This window comes from Ictalurus furcatus, chromosome 23, assembly GCF_023375685.1.
Source record: "Ictalurus furcatus strain D&B chromosome 23, Billie_1.0, whole genome shotgun sequence".
NCBI lineage: Eukaryota > Metazoa > Chordata > Actinopteri > Siluriformes > Ictaluridae > Ictalurus > Ictalurus furcatus.
The window spans coordinates 15,697,425-15,711,306 of record NC_071277.1 but is presented as its reverse complement, the minus strand read 5'-3'; the positions used below and the strand labels follow the sequence as shown (position 1 = coordinate 15,711,306).

Below are 13,882 nucleotides of genomic sequence, written 5' to 3'. Positions count from 1 at the left end.
GGAAAGTCAAAGAGCAGAAAGTGCACAGCCTCGACCTCATTTCATCACCTCCATCGCTACCAAAGGAGAGAGGGAGAGAGAAAAGAGGAGTAGCTCGGAAAATAACTGACATTGGCGAGGCGCTTTGCCGTTATCTGTTTAATTCATCCCACCAATCTGGCCTGTCTTTTCCCTTGCTAAATTGCCCTTTGACACGCATGCCTTCCCATGCATAATCCAGACCTCCTGGGCAGAATAAAAAAAATAAAAAATGAATGGAAGTCAACCGAAGACCTCGAAATAAAATGTCAATGCCGGCGGACCGATTTGACGCCAAATCAAAGCGCCGAGGTTTGACACAGAATGTGCTTTTTGGCGGCGAGGAAAGGAAAACGTGTCGGGGTGAAAAGGTGTCAAACGAGCAAAGAATTCTTTGAAGAAAGGTGAAGAGGAATCTAAATTGGGAGCAGAAATAGGTTTGGGAACGGACGGAGAGATGGCGAAGAAGGATGAATGTCAGAGCGGCCGTCTTTAATTTGCAGTGTGAATGTTTACGTGCGTGAAAAGGCTGAGGCCTGTTTGGCTCGGAAAACGAATTTGAAAGCGTCACGTTATCGCTGTGTCGTAAGTTTTATGGAACTTTTGGACTGCTGAGAAGTTTGAACTTCTGATTAAAAAAAAAAAAAAACGTACAAGAACATCCGTCTCGTTACGGAGCTCCGAGACTAGAGACGTTTACATTTACGGTATTTGATAGACGCCCTTTATCCAGAGCGACTTACGTTTATCGCATTCATACATCTGAGCAGTTGAGGGTCTTGCTCAAGGGCCCAACAGTGGCGGCTTAGCAGTGCTGGGGTTTGAACTCATGTCCTTCTGCGCAGTAGCCCAACACCTTAACCACTGAGCTACCACCCTGCCCTGGAAGGAGACTCCTTCCGAAACGTTAAACAAACATCTCCTCACAGAAAACGTCACCGTATCAATGATTACACGTTTATTATGTGGAGCGTCTGATATACCGTAGACGTTCCTGTGTATGTTGTTACTATAGAAACGATCACGTATTAAAACGAGTGCATTAATGTGCACTAAAGATCGCCCTCTTCCGTGAACACCTAACTAACCCCTAAACCCCACATTATCCTTAAAAAACTACAACAAAAAAACCTACTCTGGCTCTTACACCTTGACTCTGCGTGCTTTGCTTCACTAGAACTCAGTTAAAGATCTTGTACGGTTGCACTACTTGTATTGTTCTCCGCTTGATATATCGCTTTGCGTGTATTTCCTCATTTGTAAGTCGCTTTGGATAAGAGCGTCGGCTAAACGAATAAATGTAAATGTAATGTAAATCTTGCAGCTGCCACAGTGATATAAATTCAAGTATGAAACATGGGCGGTTTAGTATTGTATTCATTCCATAGCTTTATTTTATTTTAATTCGTTCTTTTAAGTGCAGTGTGTAATTATTTGGACATGTTGATTGAACGATGCTGAACTGGTAGATGATCCATGATCCTTGTAGCTCCAGTTTGAAACAAAAGGAGGCAAAGTTTGTTTGGCTGAGCTGCTTGTTTAACTTCATGAATGGCTTCTGAGGTAGGTGTTCGAGCAGGAAGCCATTAATGGATTCTCCAGGACCAGAATTAAACACGCTGCCTAAAGCCACTTTACTGCTGATTTCATCAATACGCAGCTCAGCCGTAGCACCATGCTCAATCGCAGCAAAGAGCAAAGTCAACTGTTTTATGGTTTGTGATAAATGTCTTGTGCAGGTGTTTCTGTGTAATGGTTCTCTCTCTGTGTGTGTGTGTGTGTGTGTGTGTGTGTGTGTGTGTGTGTGTGTGTGTGCAGGTAAGCGTGTTTCTCTCTCGTTATTGATTGGACTCTGTAGGTTGAGACTAGCCAATACATAGCACCAGTGAGCTGAGACCGGTGTTGACTCCCGAGTTTTCTTCTCAGCACCTCTCTTTCTCCTAATGCGCCCTCTGTGCTTTCTAGAGATGATTTCAAAGATGGCTTAATACATCTTTTAAGATTTAAATTAGGTTAATAGTTATCGGTTACTGAATTATATGGTCTCTAATCTCATATACTGGCCTGAAAGCTGATTGGATTGATCCGATTTCTGATCTGATCCAATGATGAATTGCAAGAGATTGCGTTTTTTTTCCCCGTTAAAGAATGACACATTGTACCTCTTCCATCCATCCATCCATCTTCTATACTGCTTATCCTACTGGGTCACGGGGAACCTGGAGCTTATCCTATGGGGCATAAGGCGGGGTACACTCTGGACAGGGTGCCAGTCCATCACAGTGCACACTCGCACACACATTCACACACTACGGACACTTTGGACATGCCAATCAGCTTACCATGCATGTCTTTGGACTGGGGGAGGAAACCGGAGCACCCGGAGGGAGAACAGGGAGAACACGCAAACTCCAACCACACAGTGGAGGTGTGAGGTGAACAAAGAAGTTTGTTCCTGTTATAACTTCTGTTACGACAGCTTTAAATTGTTCTTCCTTCACCAGCCTTTCTTTTTTTTTTCCTCTCTCTTGACATTAATAAGATAAAGATTACAGCTTGACACTGGAAATTCCTTCGAAAACCCAAAAATGGGCATATGAGCAATTACACACGTTACTACAGAAACTGTAGTATGTTAGAACGAGTGCATTAATGCAAACCTTGTGGCCCGCACTGCTGTAACATCTACTGATCTCGATATCGAATCAATGCCTTCTGACCAATCAGATTTGAGAATTAAACAGCACTGTGGTATAAAAGTGATTAATAAATTGGAAAAAAAAAAAAAAGCTACGTTAATGGGACAGACAGTTCATTGTGTGTGTGTGTGTGTATGTGTGTGTTTCCAGGTACACACGCCTGGTGCCCTCATTACAGATGATGCAGCTCTCTGCAGCCACGGGTGTGAGTCGTCTTCTCCTCATCTTGCGGCTGCTGGAGCCGAGTTTCAGTGGAGACGGTGTTTCAGGAGAACTGCTCCAACGTCAGGTAAAGACACACACACACACACACACACACACACACACACACACCCCCACGGTATCAGCTGGGTCGTTTTGAATGAATGAAGCAAGTTGGCCAGACTTTATTTGAGAGGCTGTTGATTGTATATCTGAGAACAGGTTATATAATATGTTTCAGCGTTGAAAAGTGATGACTTGTTTTACTACTTATGCACATTTCAGTGATTACTTCAGGGCTTGGTGCTCTGAATAAATGAAACTAATTGTTCGAATTAAACACAGGAACTTAAATCTAGAAGTTACATCAGTATTTATATGGGGAAAGGGATCTGTATTCAGGGTTTAGTTCCACAGGCGCTTTTATATATATATATATATATATATATATACACACACACACAGTATAAGCACCTGTGCTGCATTCAGATTATGCAAATCACTTGAATGTAGTTCACACCGCCCAGGTTGAGAAGAAATTGATGAGCTCTTATGTAATAAATAAATAAATAAATAAAAGAAGGTGCCCATAGTATGAAGGATAAGCTGACCGAGCACTCATCAACTAGCTCACTTTAAAGAAGTGTTGTGACGTTTAGCTATTTAAAAAACGACTTCTTCACATAAGCAGTGGATCAGATTAGGATTTTGTCTTAATAAAATAAAATAAAAAAAAAAACAACAACTTTGTTTTGTGTGTTAAAAGTTCAGGATTATAAAGTTGATAAAATGCGTTTCTGGCTGAAATGATCTGAGAACCTCTGAACTCCATTTTGTCACAATTGTCACATTTTGTCCATTTTGTAATTGACTTTTAACTGATTATGATTATTATTATTGTTATTATTATTTTTTACTTTACTTCTGATTTTGATGTCATGATATCTGATGTCATGTATCAGGTTCACTCCAGACTGAAGAGTCACATTAATGCTGGAAGTAATCGCAGACTGTGCGTTTTGTTTTTCTGTTCCTTTTTGCGCTTCAGCAAAGTGACCACATGGTGGCGCTCTAGTTTCAGTTATTGAGCAAAAACCTCCTCCACGGTGCTGTGCTTTAATGATGTCTGGAGCACGGTGAGAAAAGCGGTTTAAAAAAAAAAATAGGGAAAAAAAAAAGAGCAGCCATCAAACTGAGCTTAACAACTTTGCTCTGATGCGATTGTGCGTGCACAGGGGACGGGCCCGGGCGCTGTATCCTATTTCCTTTCCCTTTTTCCCCCCTTTCCAGACGTCTTCAGACAGGGTCTCTGAGGTCAGGACGCGAAGCGAGCTCGTCCATGCTCGAGCTAGGCGCCTCTTCTCCGCTCTAGTTCCACCCAATTTCATGCAAGTTAACGTGTGGCCGGGAATATGCAAATCACTTATTAGATTTTTTTTTTAAATCTATATTTTTTTCTTTTTTTTTTTTTTTGCATAAGCCCTTTTCCACCTCTCGAACGGACGGCTGCTGGTTCCTATTTGTGACATGAATCGAAAGCTGACCTGAGTCAAATGATTTAAAGCGTTTTTTTTTTTTTTAAAGCAATCTAAATTAATTAATGCATAACACCTGCAGAAGTGAAGCCATGTTGTTTTCATCCATCAATCTCATTTGTTCTATCTGTGCAAACATTCTCTCTGTAATTTAAATGTCTTATAAACAAACAAAGAAGCAAACAAGGAAACTAAATGTTGGAAAGTTTTCTGATATGGATCAGAGAGGAAAGGGCAACCTTACGCTGCTGTTGGATATGAAATGAGGGTTGCAGTGAATTAATATCATATACATCATCAGCATCAGGGCTCAAATGATTTTACTATATATTTATAATGTACTAACGACCACACTGAGGCCCTTTTCATTTGATTTTTTTTTACCACAGGTACGTGCTTGCCTCTGCTGTACATGAGAAAGATGAAGCAATGGGATTGCACTTAATGGTTACTCGATAGTTTTGTGTTTGGGCGAGGGGCCCTCGAGATGCCTGTCGACTCTTTTATTTGCCGTCTCTTTGAATCGTTCTGCACGAACGTGACGCTTCAGTCCACCCCATTGTTAAGACGTTGCTTAGAAAACGCTCGTATAAAGGGTGTGTGTGAATGAAGCTTTAGGTTATCTTTACAAATGTCAGGACATGGGATCTCTGGACTTAAACGCAGTAGTGTGGATGAGTCAGATTACTTATTCATGCTGCTTGAATTCAGTGTTTAAACATGTCTAATTTATTGTTATTGTTGACGCTACTTTGTCGGTGGTACATTGCGTAGTTTTCTTCTCCTGGGAAGTGTTCATGTTTGGAACATCAACATCAAAGGGTTAAACGATTCAAATTTTTAAAGTTGGTCTGCACTTATATAGTGCTTTTTTTTAACCTTAGCGGTTCTACAAAGCTCTTTACTCTGGTTCTCATTCACACACACACACACACCAGTGGTAGCAGAGCTGCCACGCAAGGCGCGGGCTTGCCATCGGGAGCAACTTGGGGTTCAGTGTCTTTCCCAAGGACATTTTTTGGTATGTGGAGTCACGTGGGCCGGGAATCGAACCGCCAACCCTACGATTAGTGAACAACCCGCTCTACCACCAGTATAGAAGATGAGCAAAAACGATTGCATAAAATAAAATATTACACCCAGTTATTCAAATCTTCCTCTCAAACAACAGGAGTGGAAACTATTTAGTGGAAAACCATATTAGAACGTCATAAAAAAAAATGTATCTTGTAGAAATACTTTGCTTGTAGTCACGTTTCGTTAGTATTTCCCATTTTAAAATCTTCCTAAGATTTTAAAACCAATTTCTAGCCTTTTTTTTTTTTTCTTGGAATAGTCTTCTTCTATTAACAGATAATTTTGCTAATTTTAATTTTAGGCATTTATTTCTAGAAAGAAGCACATGGACGACTCTGTAAATTTTAAAATTTAGATAATTCTCAATTCTTAGCTTTTATCTCAATTTTTAATTTTTAGCTTTTATCTTTATCCCAGAAAAAAAAAATCCCCTTCTCCCCCATTTAAAAACCACGAGGGATACAAACTTTTGCACTGGCATGGAGAGATAGTATATTTGCCTGTAGAATGTGATATTATACATAGTGAATTGATGCTAGGGCTAGAGTTAGAGTTATTCACTCAAACAAGAGGCGAGTATTTTAACTTCTTTTCTGTAGAAATTCTAGAAAACGAGCTTCGTCTCCTGATAGTGAAATCCCGCTCTCCTCTTTCCTCTGATCAGAAATACCTCTTGAGTAACCCGGCTCATCAGAGCAGCACCGTGGACGAGCACTACTTCCTGAACGAGAGCGCGTCTCAAGTCAGGTAAAACACACGCGCACACACACACACACACACACACACACAGACATACAAACAAATAAGAGCTGCTATTGATTTTCACTCACTGACTGCGATTCCAGCCAATTTCCTTTTATTCCTCATTGATTTGTCATGTTTCATTCTTTTTCTTCCCCCCAGAGAGATCTCCAAATTCAAGCTGTTATCTAGCAGAATATCATTGAGCGTCATCGTTGGGGACTCGTTCGACGAACAGCTCCCTGCTCACCTCAACCAAGTGAGTGTCATGTACTCAATCCTTTGATTGGCTCAGTATGAACTAAATGATAAAACAAAAAAACACAACATTTCCGTCGTCTCTAATTTGAGCCACGAGCAATAAGGAGACAATTTGTCTATTGTGTGTCATTATTGTATACACTGCTGATACTTGAAATACATTTGAGGTATTTTAAATGGATCTGTCCACAGAGACCGTCTGGGTCAACAGGACTTTTAAGTTAAACAAGGGATGTTTTGTAACTAGGTAACGTCCTTGTTATTTGTCTTGTGTGTGTGTGTGTGTGTGTGTGTGTGTGTGTGTGTCAGGTTTTTGCTGATGTGCAGAGGAAGGGTTTAAAGCGAGTTTACCCTCAGGCCAAGCTCATTCACATTCAGGGGGTGGACCGTCACATGATCTCTAAAAAGGCGTCATCGGTAAGCAAACATTTACTGGAGCTCGTGTCAAAGAGACAAACCAAACATGCAATGAAGCAATGAGACCCTGTTCAACTGCCTTCCGAACACCACCATGTTTCCTGTTTGGAAATCATTTACATTCACAGCTGTGCTGCATCATCGCTTTGTTTTAGGAGAATTGTTTTTATGTTTTTATTTTTAAACAGCCAAAAAAAAATGCAACATGTATGTATGTATGTATGTATATAAGAAAACAAAGACATCAAGTTTCTCCTGAGGATTAAGGTTTAATTATGACACCACATCAAAATAAAAATTTCCAACAGCTCTGGAATTTTATTCCATCCATATACATGCATAGCAACAACATTTTTTAAGAAATATTATTTTTTTTTTCCATTATAAGGACATTGGAATGATCTTTTTTTTTTTTTTTTTTTTTTTTTTTTTTTTTTACAGCATCCCTCCCAAAATCCTCTCCCGTCCGTTTTGTTAAGTAACATCGATAAAATTACTTTCGTACAATTGTTGTTCTTAAGGAGTTAGAAATATCTGCCTTGTTCCCATTCTCCTAATACTGCTTTCAGTAATGTTCCTTTTTTTTTTTTTAACAAAGTATTGCATTGAGAGCAAATTTTCAAAAAGGGAGACCAAAATGGATCGCAAACTGAAATACGAGTACTATACAAGAACGCTGCCATCCTGATGAAAACACCCACTTCTGAGTTTAAAAAAAAAAAAGAAAGAAAGAAAAAAAAAAAAAGACATAGACCAACAGCTACATACATATGCAAAGCCGGATGTACTGTATATGCCAAAAAATGAGATGCAGAGTTGTGCCTGGTTTTCCCTTCAAACCGTGTTTAAGGCTGAGAAGTCATGAGTACAGCAAATGACATTTAGGCATATACAAAAAACTTACAGCAAATAAGAATGCACAAGTGCTTCAGTAGCTATTTTTGTGTCTAAAATGCATTTCTGTTTTGTATTGTCTATCGTTGAACCTACAATACAGTGTAAACAATGATTGCTACACAAGAATGACTATACAATAACATTACAAACAACTCTGATATAAATTTCCTTTGTGTTTAAATTAAGGTCACTACTCCTATTAATACTGATTGTAAAATAAATAAAGGTGAAAGTGGCACCAATATTACACATGGAATTTTTTTCTTGACAAAAGTTTTGCATCAAAGTCTCGATGAAAAATGAAAGATGAAGCTCTTGATTGTCCACAAGCAGCATATAAAACTGCATGATGCACTATTCCAGACACGACAGTGTAGCGAAAAAGAGAGAAGGAGGACGAAGGAGAGTAAGGTGAAGGGAGAGTAAGGTGAAGGGAGAGTTAAGATTTCATTTCACGTGCTCGGCAGCATGTGACGAACAATAGAACTTCTTGTGGGTGATAAAGTTTGATAAGTTATTGAACTGGATGTCACAGAGGCGGCAGTACTTGCCGCTTCCAGCTGGCTGAGCCGAACCATTTACGCCTTTGGCCACAACAGGTGGCGCATCCTCAACTGGCGATTTAGATGTAGGTGATGCGTTGCCGTTAGGATCCGGGGGGTTCTCCGAGCCCCATGTGGGAGACGTTTGCCCGTCTGTTGGCGACGTGTTGTTGGGCTGGTTCTCTTGCTGATTGGGGACTGATGATTGGCTGTCGTCCACTTTGTGCCCGCCGTTGACGATGACCATTCCCCTGTTCTTCGGGAGCAGGGGCAGTGGGTCTTTGCTAGGTTGAGGGCAGCCATTGGCTGCTGGTTGTTCTTTGCCTTCTTCAGTTGCTCCGTTAGTACCCTGCTCTTGGTCACTGGGTTCACCCTGTTTGGCCATGCCTCCTGCCAGGAAATCACTAGGCTTTATCCCGAAATATGGTGATATTGGCTCACTGGTTTTCATCTTTTTTATTGCTCCAGGGTAAAGGCCATGTGGCAGAAACACTTCTTTGGAGGGCAGGAGCTGGGGGTCATTGAAAGTCTTTAGCTCTGGCACAGGTCCAAGGTGTGGAGGGAACAGACTGCCGTTTTGCACCGTCACCTTGGTGCCACCATTTTTCTCAGATTTCACAGGAGTCTTGTCAAATATGTCTTCGGGATTAGTGCCTTCAATCTTCATGCTTGGAAACACAGTCTGGTCGATGCCAGCGATCTCGTGCTGAGCGGCTGTAACTGGGCAAAAGTTCTGTTTATGAGCTAAGTAATTCTCCACCTTGTTAAAACTTATCTTGCAAACAGTGCATTCATGATAGTCCAAGAGTCTTTTGGGTGAGTTACATGTCTTGTCAGAGACTAGCGAGCACTTTTTGCTAAGATCGATTGGTGCGTCCAGTTCTTGCGTGTCAGTAATGGCATTGCTTTTGGGAGCTAGGATGGATTTTGTGACTGTAAGAGAAGCCTCAAGGTGTTTCGGGACCATCCCTTGAAAAACGTCACAGCGCGGATGGAAACGGTCAGCCAGGCCTTCCACAGTTTCTTGGGACGTACAGGGATTTCCCAGGGTGGGAACACCCAGAAATCCAGACTGTGGCCCTATTGGCTGTCTCTGTTCCTGGTCTGGCAGGCACATTTCATACATCTTCCTGCGTTTGCGTGTCCTCATGGTTCTCTGCATGGCGGGCACCTTGTTAGTAGACATGCGCTTCATTGGTGGGTCATGGCGCGTGGCACAGTAATACTGCTTGTGGACCATGTAAGTTTCGTGACGACTAAAGGTGATGTTGCAGGCCTCACAAGTGGTTTTGTTGGGATCATTCTCACCATCCCCTAAGGATGCGTTTGGACTCTTGACTTCAGCCTGTTTACCATTGAGTCTGTCTTCAACACCTGTTGGTGTGGTGACCTTTTTCACCTGTCCACTGAGGTCTTTATCAGGCACTTTACCACTGGCATTAATAATGTCCAAAACAGAGGAATTCAAGCATGCTGATGGCATTAGATGATCCGTCTCTGGTGGGTGGCATCCAGCAAGCAACCCTACTGAACTGTGACCACTGTTTGGACTCACGGAGTCTGTCACCTTGTCTGAAACAGTGGAGAAATCAGGAGATTTGGCCATGTGCTGCCAGCGACTATTGCAGTAGTGTTTTTTGTGGACAAGGTAGTTGTCCAGATTATTGAAAGTTATGTTACACTCGAAGCAGGTTGCCCCTTTTGGCATCAGAGGACTGTAGATGACGGGCGGGTAACTGTTCCCTCCATGGCGTAGTCTGCGATGCACAAGTTCTGACATTTTGGCTAAAATCTCAGACGCTTGGGGCACTACTGAAATGTCTTGGGAGAATGCAAACTGCGAAAGGAATGGGCCCATGGGAAATGTGGGTCCCATGTTGTGCTGAACTGGTGAGGACGCCAGTCTGGGACTGGAAGGCTCTGACTTGATCCTGGTGTAAGAGAAACTGGCCTTGGCACCCAGGTGACCTTCTCCTTTCTGAAGTCCAAGCACGAGCTTTTTCTCGGTTCTTTCCGGCTCTCCTTCGGGGGCGCTGTCCTTGTTGGCCACGGTTTTGGGGCTCTGCATGACGACCTCCTTCCTGACAGCTAGTTCTGTTCGGGTCTGCAGACTTTCCTCTGTCCCCCGTGGTGATTGCTCGTTGTCGCTTTCCCTGTGGATCTTGCCAGAGTGGCCGTGTAAGTCCTGATGCTGCAAGAGTTCCCTGTGGTTCTGGAAGCTGATATGGCAGTGATTGCATCTGAAGGCCGCCTGTGAAAGGTGAGTGAGGATATGGTGCTGGAATGTAATGAGAGAATCCGCTGTGTAGTTGCAGATTGTGCATTTCAAGCTGGTGCCAGGGGGGAGTGTCTCTTCCATTTTGACACCTGAGGAAGATAAAAGGTAGATATCAGATTTGGTTTCCTCACGTTACAGCAGTCAACACACAATCTTGCATTATGCAAAACCTTCCTCCACCCTCCTCATATTAGACTGCATGAAAACTCAGTTGGCTGATTAGATGAATTGAGTTATTTAGTACTTTATGCCATAGACTATGAAGCCCAGTGTGTATAACAAAGAATACCTAATCTAATTCTTCTTTTGCCTGCAGAAGCTTTACTTTTAGGACGTCCACTCACCACTGTGTGTGCTCAGGTGCATTTCCAGGGCACGAGGAGTGCCGAAGCTCTTGTTGCATTGGGGGAAAGGACAGATGCTGGGGGTCTGATGAGGGTTCACTTCATTCTCCTCAGGTACACTGTCCGGGTCCCTCTGCCTCCCACTGCAGTAGTACATCAGATGAGCCTGCAGGTTTCTCTCACTTCTGAACCAGATTCCACAAGCCTTACAAGGGAAGATGTCCTCTGAAAGACATAGCGATGTCAATATAATGAGCACAGGTTCAGTTCAACAAAATACACCGTACTTTGTAAGTTTTATTGCATTCAGATTAAGGTAACGGGGGACGTTTGCTTGATTAGAAAGCTTTGCAAGAAAAATTGCAGATAATTAATGACTTTTTATCGATCCTGTCCCTTAGTATTATATATTTTATTACTGTACTACCTGGCCCATACTAGGTGGCATTATTTTTCAGTCAGACGTTCTCTTGAACAGTTTTGTCCGGTACTTGTACTGAACTTGAAATGGCACAGCAGCTTAAAATGATGCCAGTAAGTTGGTGCCCTTACCTCAAGGGCAAACTAAAACAGGGCACCATCTGCTAGTAGTAGCCTTCCTGTCTCGCTGAACCCTCGATAGCCTTTATTAAGTCAACCAACCGTGTTTACACATGGCTTGAATTTATGCAATTAACATAATGGGAAGAATGTTTGTTGTAAACTACACAGAAGGTCAGTTATGTTTATCCCCGGATCCCTGGTACAGAGGTTAATGTATGGATAACTGACACATGCAGCAAATTGCTTTTTATAGGTGTGTGTACGTTATGAGAGCCGAGTTGGCTCAGCTGGCCAAAATACTGGCACAAACAGCCAGGGAACAGGTGAGTGTCCATATGCAACACCTTTGCAGCCAAATTTACTGCAGGAAGCAGTTCTATGACTTCATTAGCATACTACGTGTTTGAGTCCATCGCCGTTTTCGTTCGGTCTGTACGTACAGCACTTTTACAGTGTAGAGACGTTGATGTTTATTTAGCAAGATTTAAGTGTTCGTGCCCTTACTGTTAACGATGGCGGTGGGGAGAATGGACGCCATGGCGGCTTGCTGTGGGAGGAGCTGGATGGTGTCTAGAAGGCGTGCTGGGTACATGCCCTCGCTCAGGGACATGTGATTGACCGAATGCAGCCGAGAGTCAAAGTCCACAACGAACGCCACTAGCTCCTCGCCTTCCATTATGTTCTTAGTGGTGGTGCACCATAGCTGGCCACCTATCAAACATAAAAAAAAAACCCACACAAAATACATGTATTTAACATCCATTTACATTTTGCAAAGTGCATACTGCCGTGGACATCAATCAACCTGTGAATCAGGAATGAGTGACAGTCGTGTAGGTCTTTTGAACTTTCCAGTATTAACTGACACACCGGAAAGAAGTCCTGCTTGGGGTTTAGTTGGTGTTAGGTTAAGAATAAAAATAAGGCATAAAAAGCTCTATTGACACCTTTATTTATTATTACAAAATTTCTCCGATAACGTTTAATGACCGCAAAGAAGTTGCAGAAGACTGTAGTGTCTTGTAATACTACTACACCAAGAAAAAAAAAAGTTGTGTAATACTTCTGTTTTTTTGTTGTTGTTTTTTTTAGTTGAAACGCTACTGTAGTGTTATGAACATATTTATTAACTTAAAAAGAATAGAGAGTGACAGCAGAGAGAGGAGGGAGGGAGGGAGGGGGAGCGGATAAGAGGGAAGGTTTAAGCTCAGATAATATTTATCACTACACATGACAGGGATTTCAGCTGCTCTTCATTTTCCATTCAGGAGATTAAAGTTTTTAATATGACTATTTACCAAAATCTGGCTGCCGAGATAACAACAAACTATGATACGCCGGTGCTAAATGGCAGAATTAGGACATTGTTTCAAAGGGAAAGCTGGACAATTAATTAAAGCGCTCTGTTAGCTTTCAGAGACGTGCAAACACTCCGACAGAGCGTCAGAATGAAGGAGGACCTGCGATTCCCGTCCAGCTGTTGGCTCAGGAAACGGGGTGGAGGGAGGCTTCAGCAAGAGCAGCTCTGCCAGTGTCTTTTACAAATGTTTCGAATAAAAAGTAACCTAAAGTGAGGTCACTACGTGAACTCGTGCTTGCTTTGCGACTGCCGTGGCGTTTGTGCGTTATGTATGTCCGTTTAGTTTAGATCCGGTTCCGGTTTGAAGCTCGAGTCTCGCATGATAAAACTGGAGAGAATGTATGAGCGTGTGTATCAGCCGGTGAATCATATTCCTCATCATCATCAGCTGGATCCTGTCACCGACACCACACACTGCCTGGAGAGACTCTCTCAATCCTTATCTTCTAATTAAAATAACAGAACTCCCACTGCACTCGGCAGCAGTTAACATCAGCGCACATCTGAACTGTCACCTGCCACAGGGAGAGCAACTCAACACCAGTCAAACCCCCCCTCGAACGCGCAGAGACGTTTCATTAAGAGCTCATCACGAACACAGCAGGAGCCAGGAGAAGACGTTCCTGAACTGATCTGTTGTCAAAAACTAACCTGGGCTTGCAGTTTTTTGTTTCTTGCAAAATATTTTTGGAAGTGTTCGAGGACCGAATAATAAATGCTTCGAGACACTTTAACCTTCGTGAATAAATCCAGACTTAATGAATACTGCATGCAGATTAGAAACGCCCCTAACACGGCATGCCCCACCCTCTTCAGTGCTGCATTTGCATACTAGAACTTGATTGGTTGTCATGTTTTATGATGAAATAGTCTCAAAAACCTGCTGTGAAACTGCTGCAGTGATGTTTTTCCACTTGGATGAACTGCATCCTCTGAAAGGATTCGATCTTACAGAAGCTACAACCTTTG

At 42.3% G+C, this 13,882-nt stretch overlaps 2 protein-coding genes across 4 annotated transcripts in view; one reads left to right on the top strand and one right to left on the bottom strand.

The window, feature by feature from the left end:
- The window catches only part of si:dkey-122a22.2 (uncharacterized), a 43,111-nt gene extending 35,926 nt beyond the window's left edge, over positions 1–7,185 (top strand). Inside the window, exons 8-11 of the mRNA XM_053611338.1 lie at positions 2,868–3,006; positions 6,195–6,277; positions 6,434–6,530; positions 6,842–7,185. Of these exons, the coding sequence (XP_053467313.1) occupies positions 2,868–3,006; positions 6,195–6,277; positions 6,434–6,530; positions 6,842–7,012 (490 nt within the window). The 3' untranslated portion in view covers positions 7,013–7,185. The remainder of the gene's footprint in view (positions 1–2,867; positions 3,007–6,194; positions 6,278–6,433; positions 6,531–6,841) is intronic.
- A 992-nt stretch (positions 7,186–8,177) lies between these two features.
- Positions 8,178–13,882, bottom strand: part of zfpm2a (zinc finger protein, FOG family member 2a) — a 173,087-nt gene continuing 167,382 nt past the window's right edge. For all 3 annotated transcript variants that reach the window (XM_053611334.1, XM_053611332.1, XM_053611333.1), the window contains 3 exons: positions 12,058–12,264; positions 11,011–11,235; positions 8,178–10,755 (listed from right to left, as the gene is read on the bottom strand). In XM_053611334.1, coding sequence (XP_053467309.1) covers positions 8,294–10,755; positions 11,011–11,235; positions 12,058–12,264 — 2,894 coding nt within the window. In that variant the 3' untranslated portion in view covers positions 8,178–8,293. The remainder of the gene's footprint in view (positions 10,756–11,010; positions 11,236–12,057; positions 12,265–13,882) is intronic.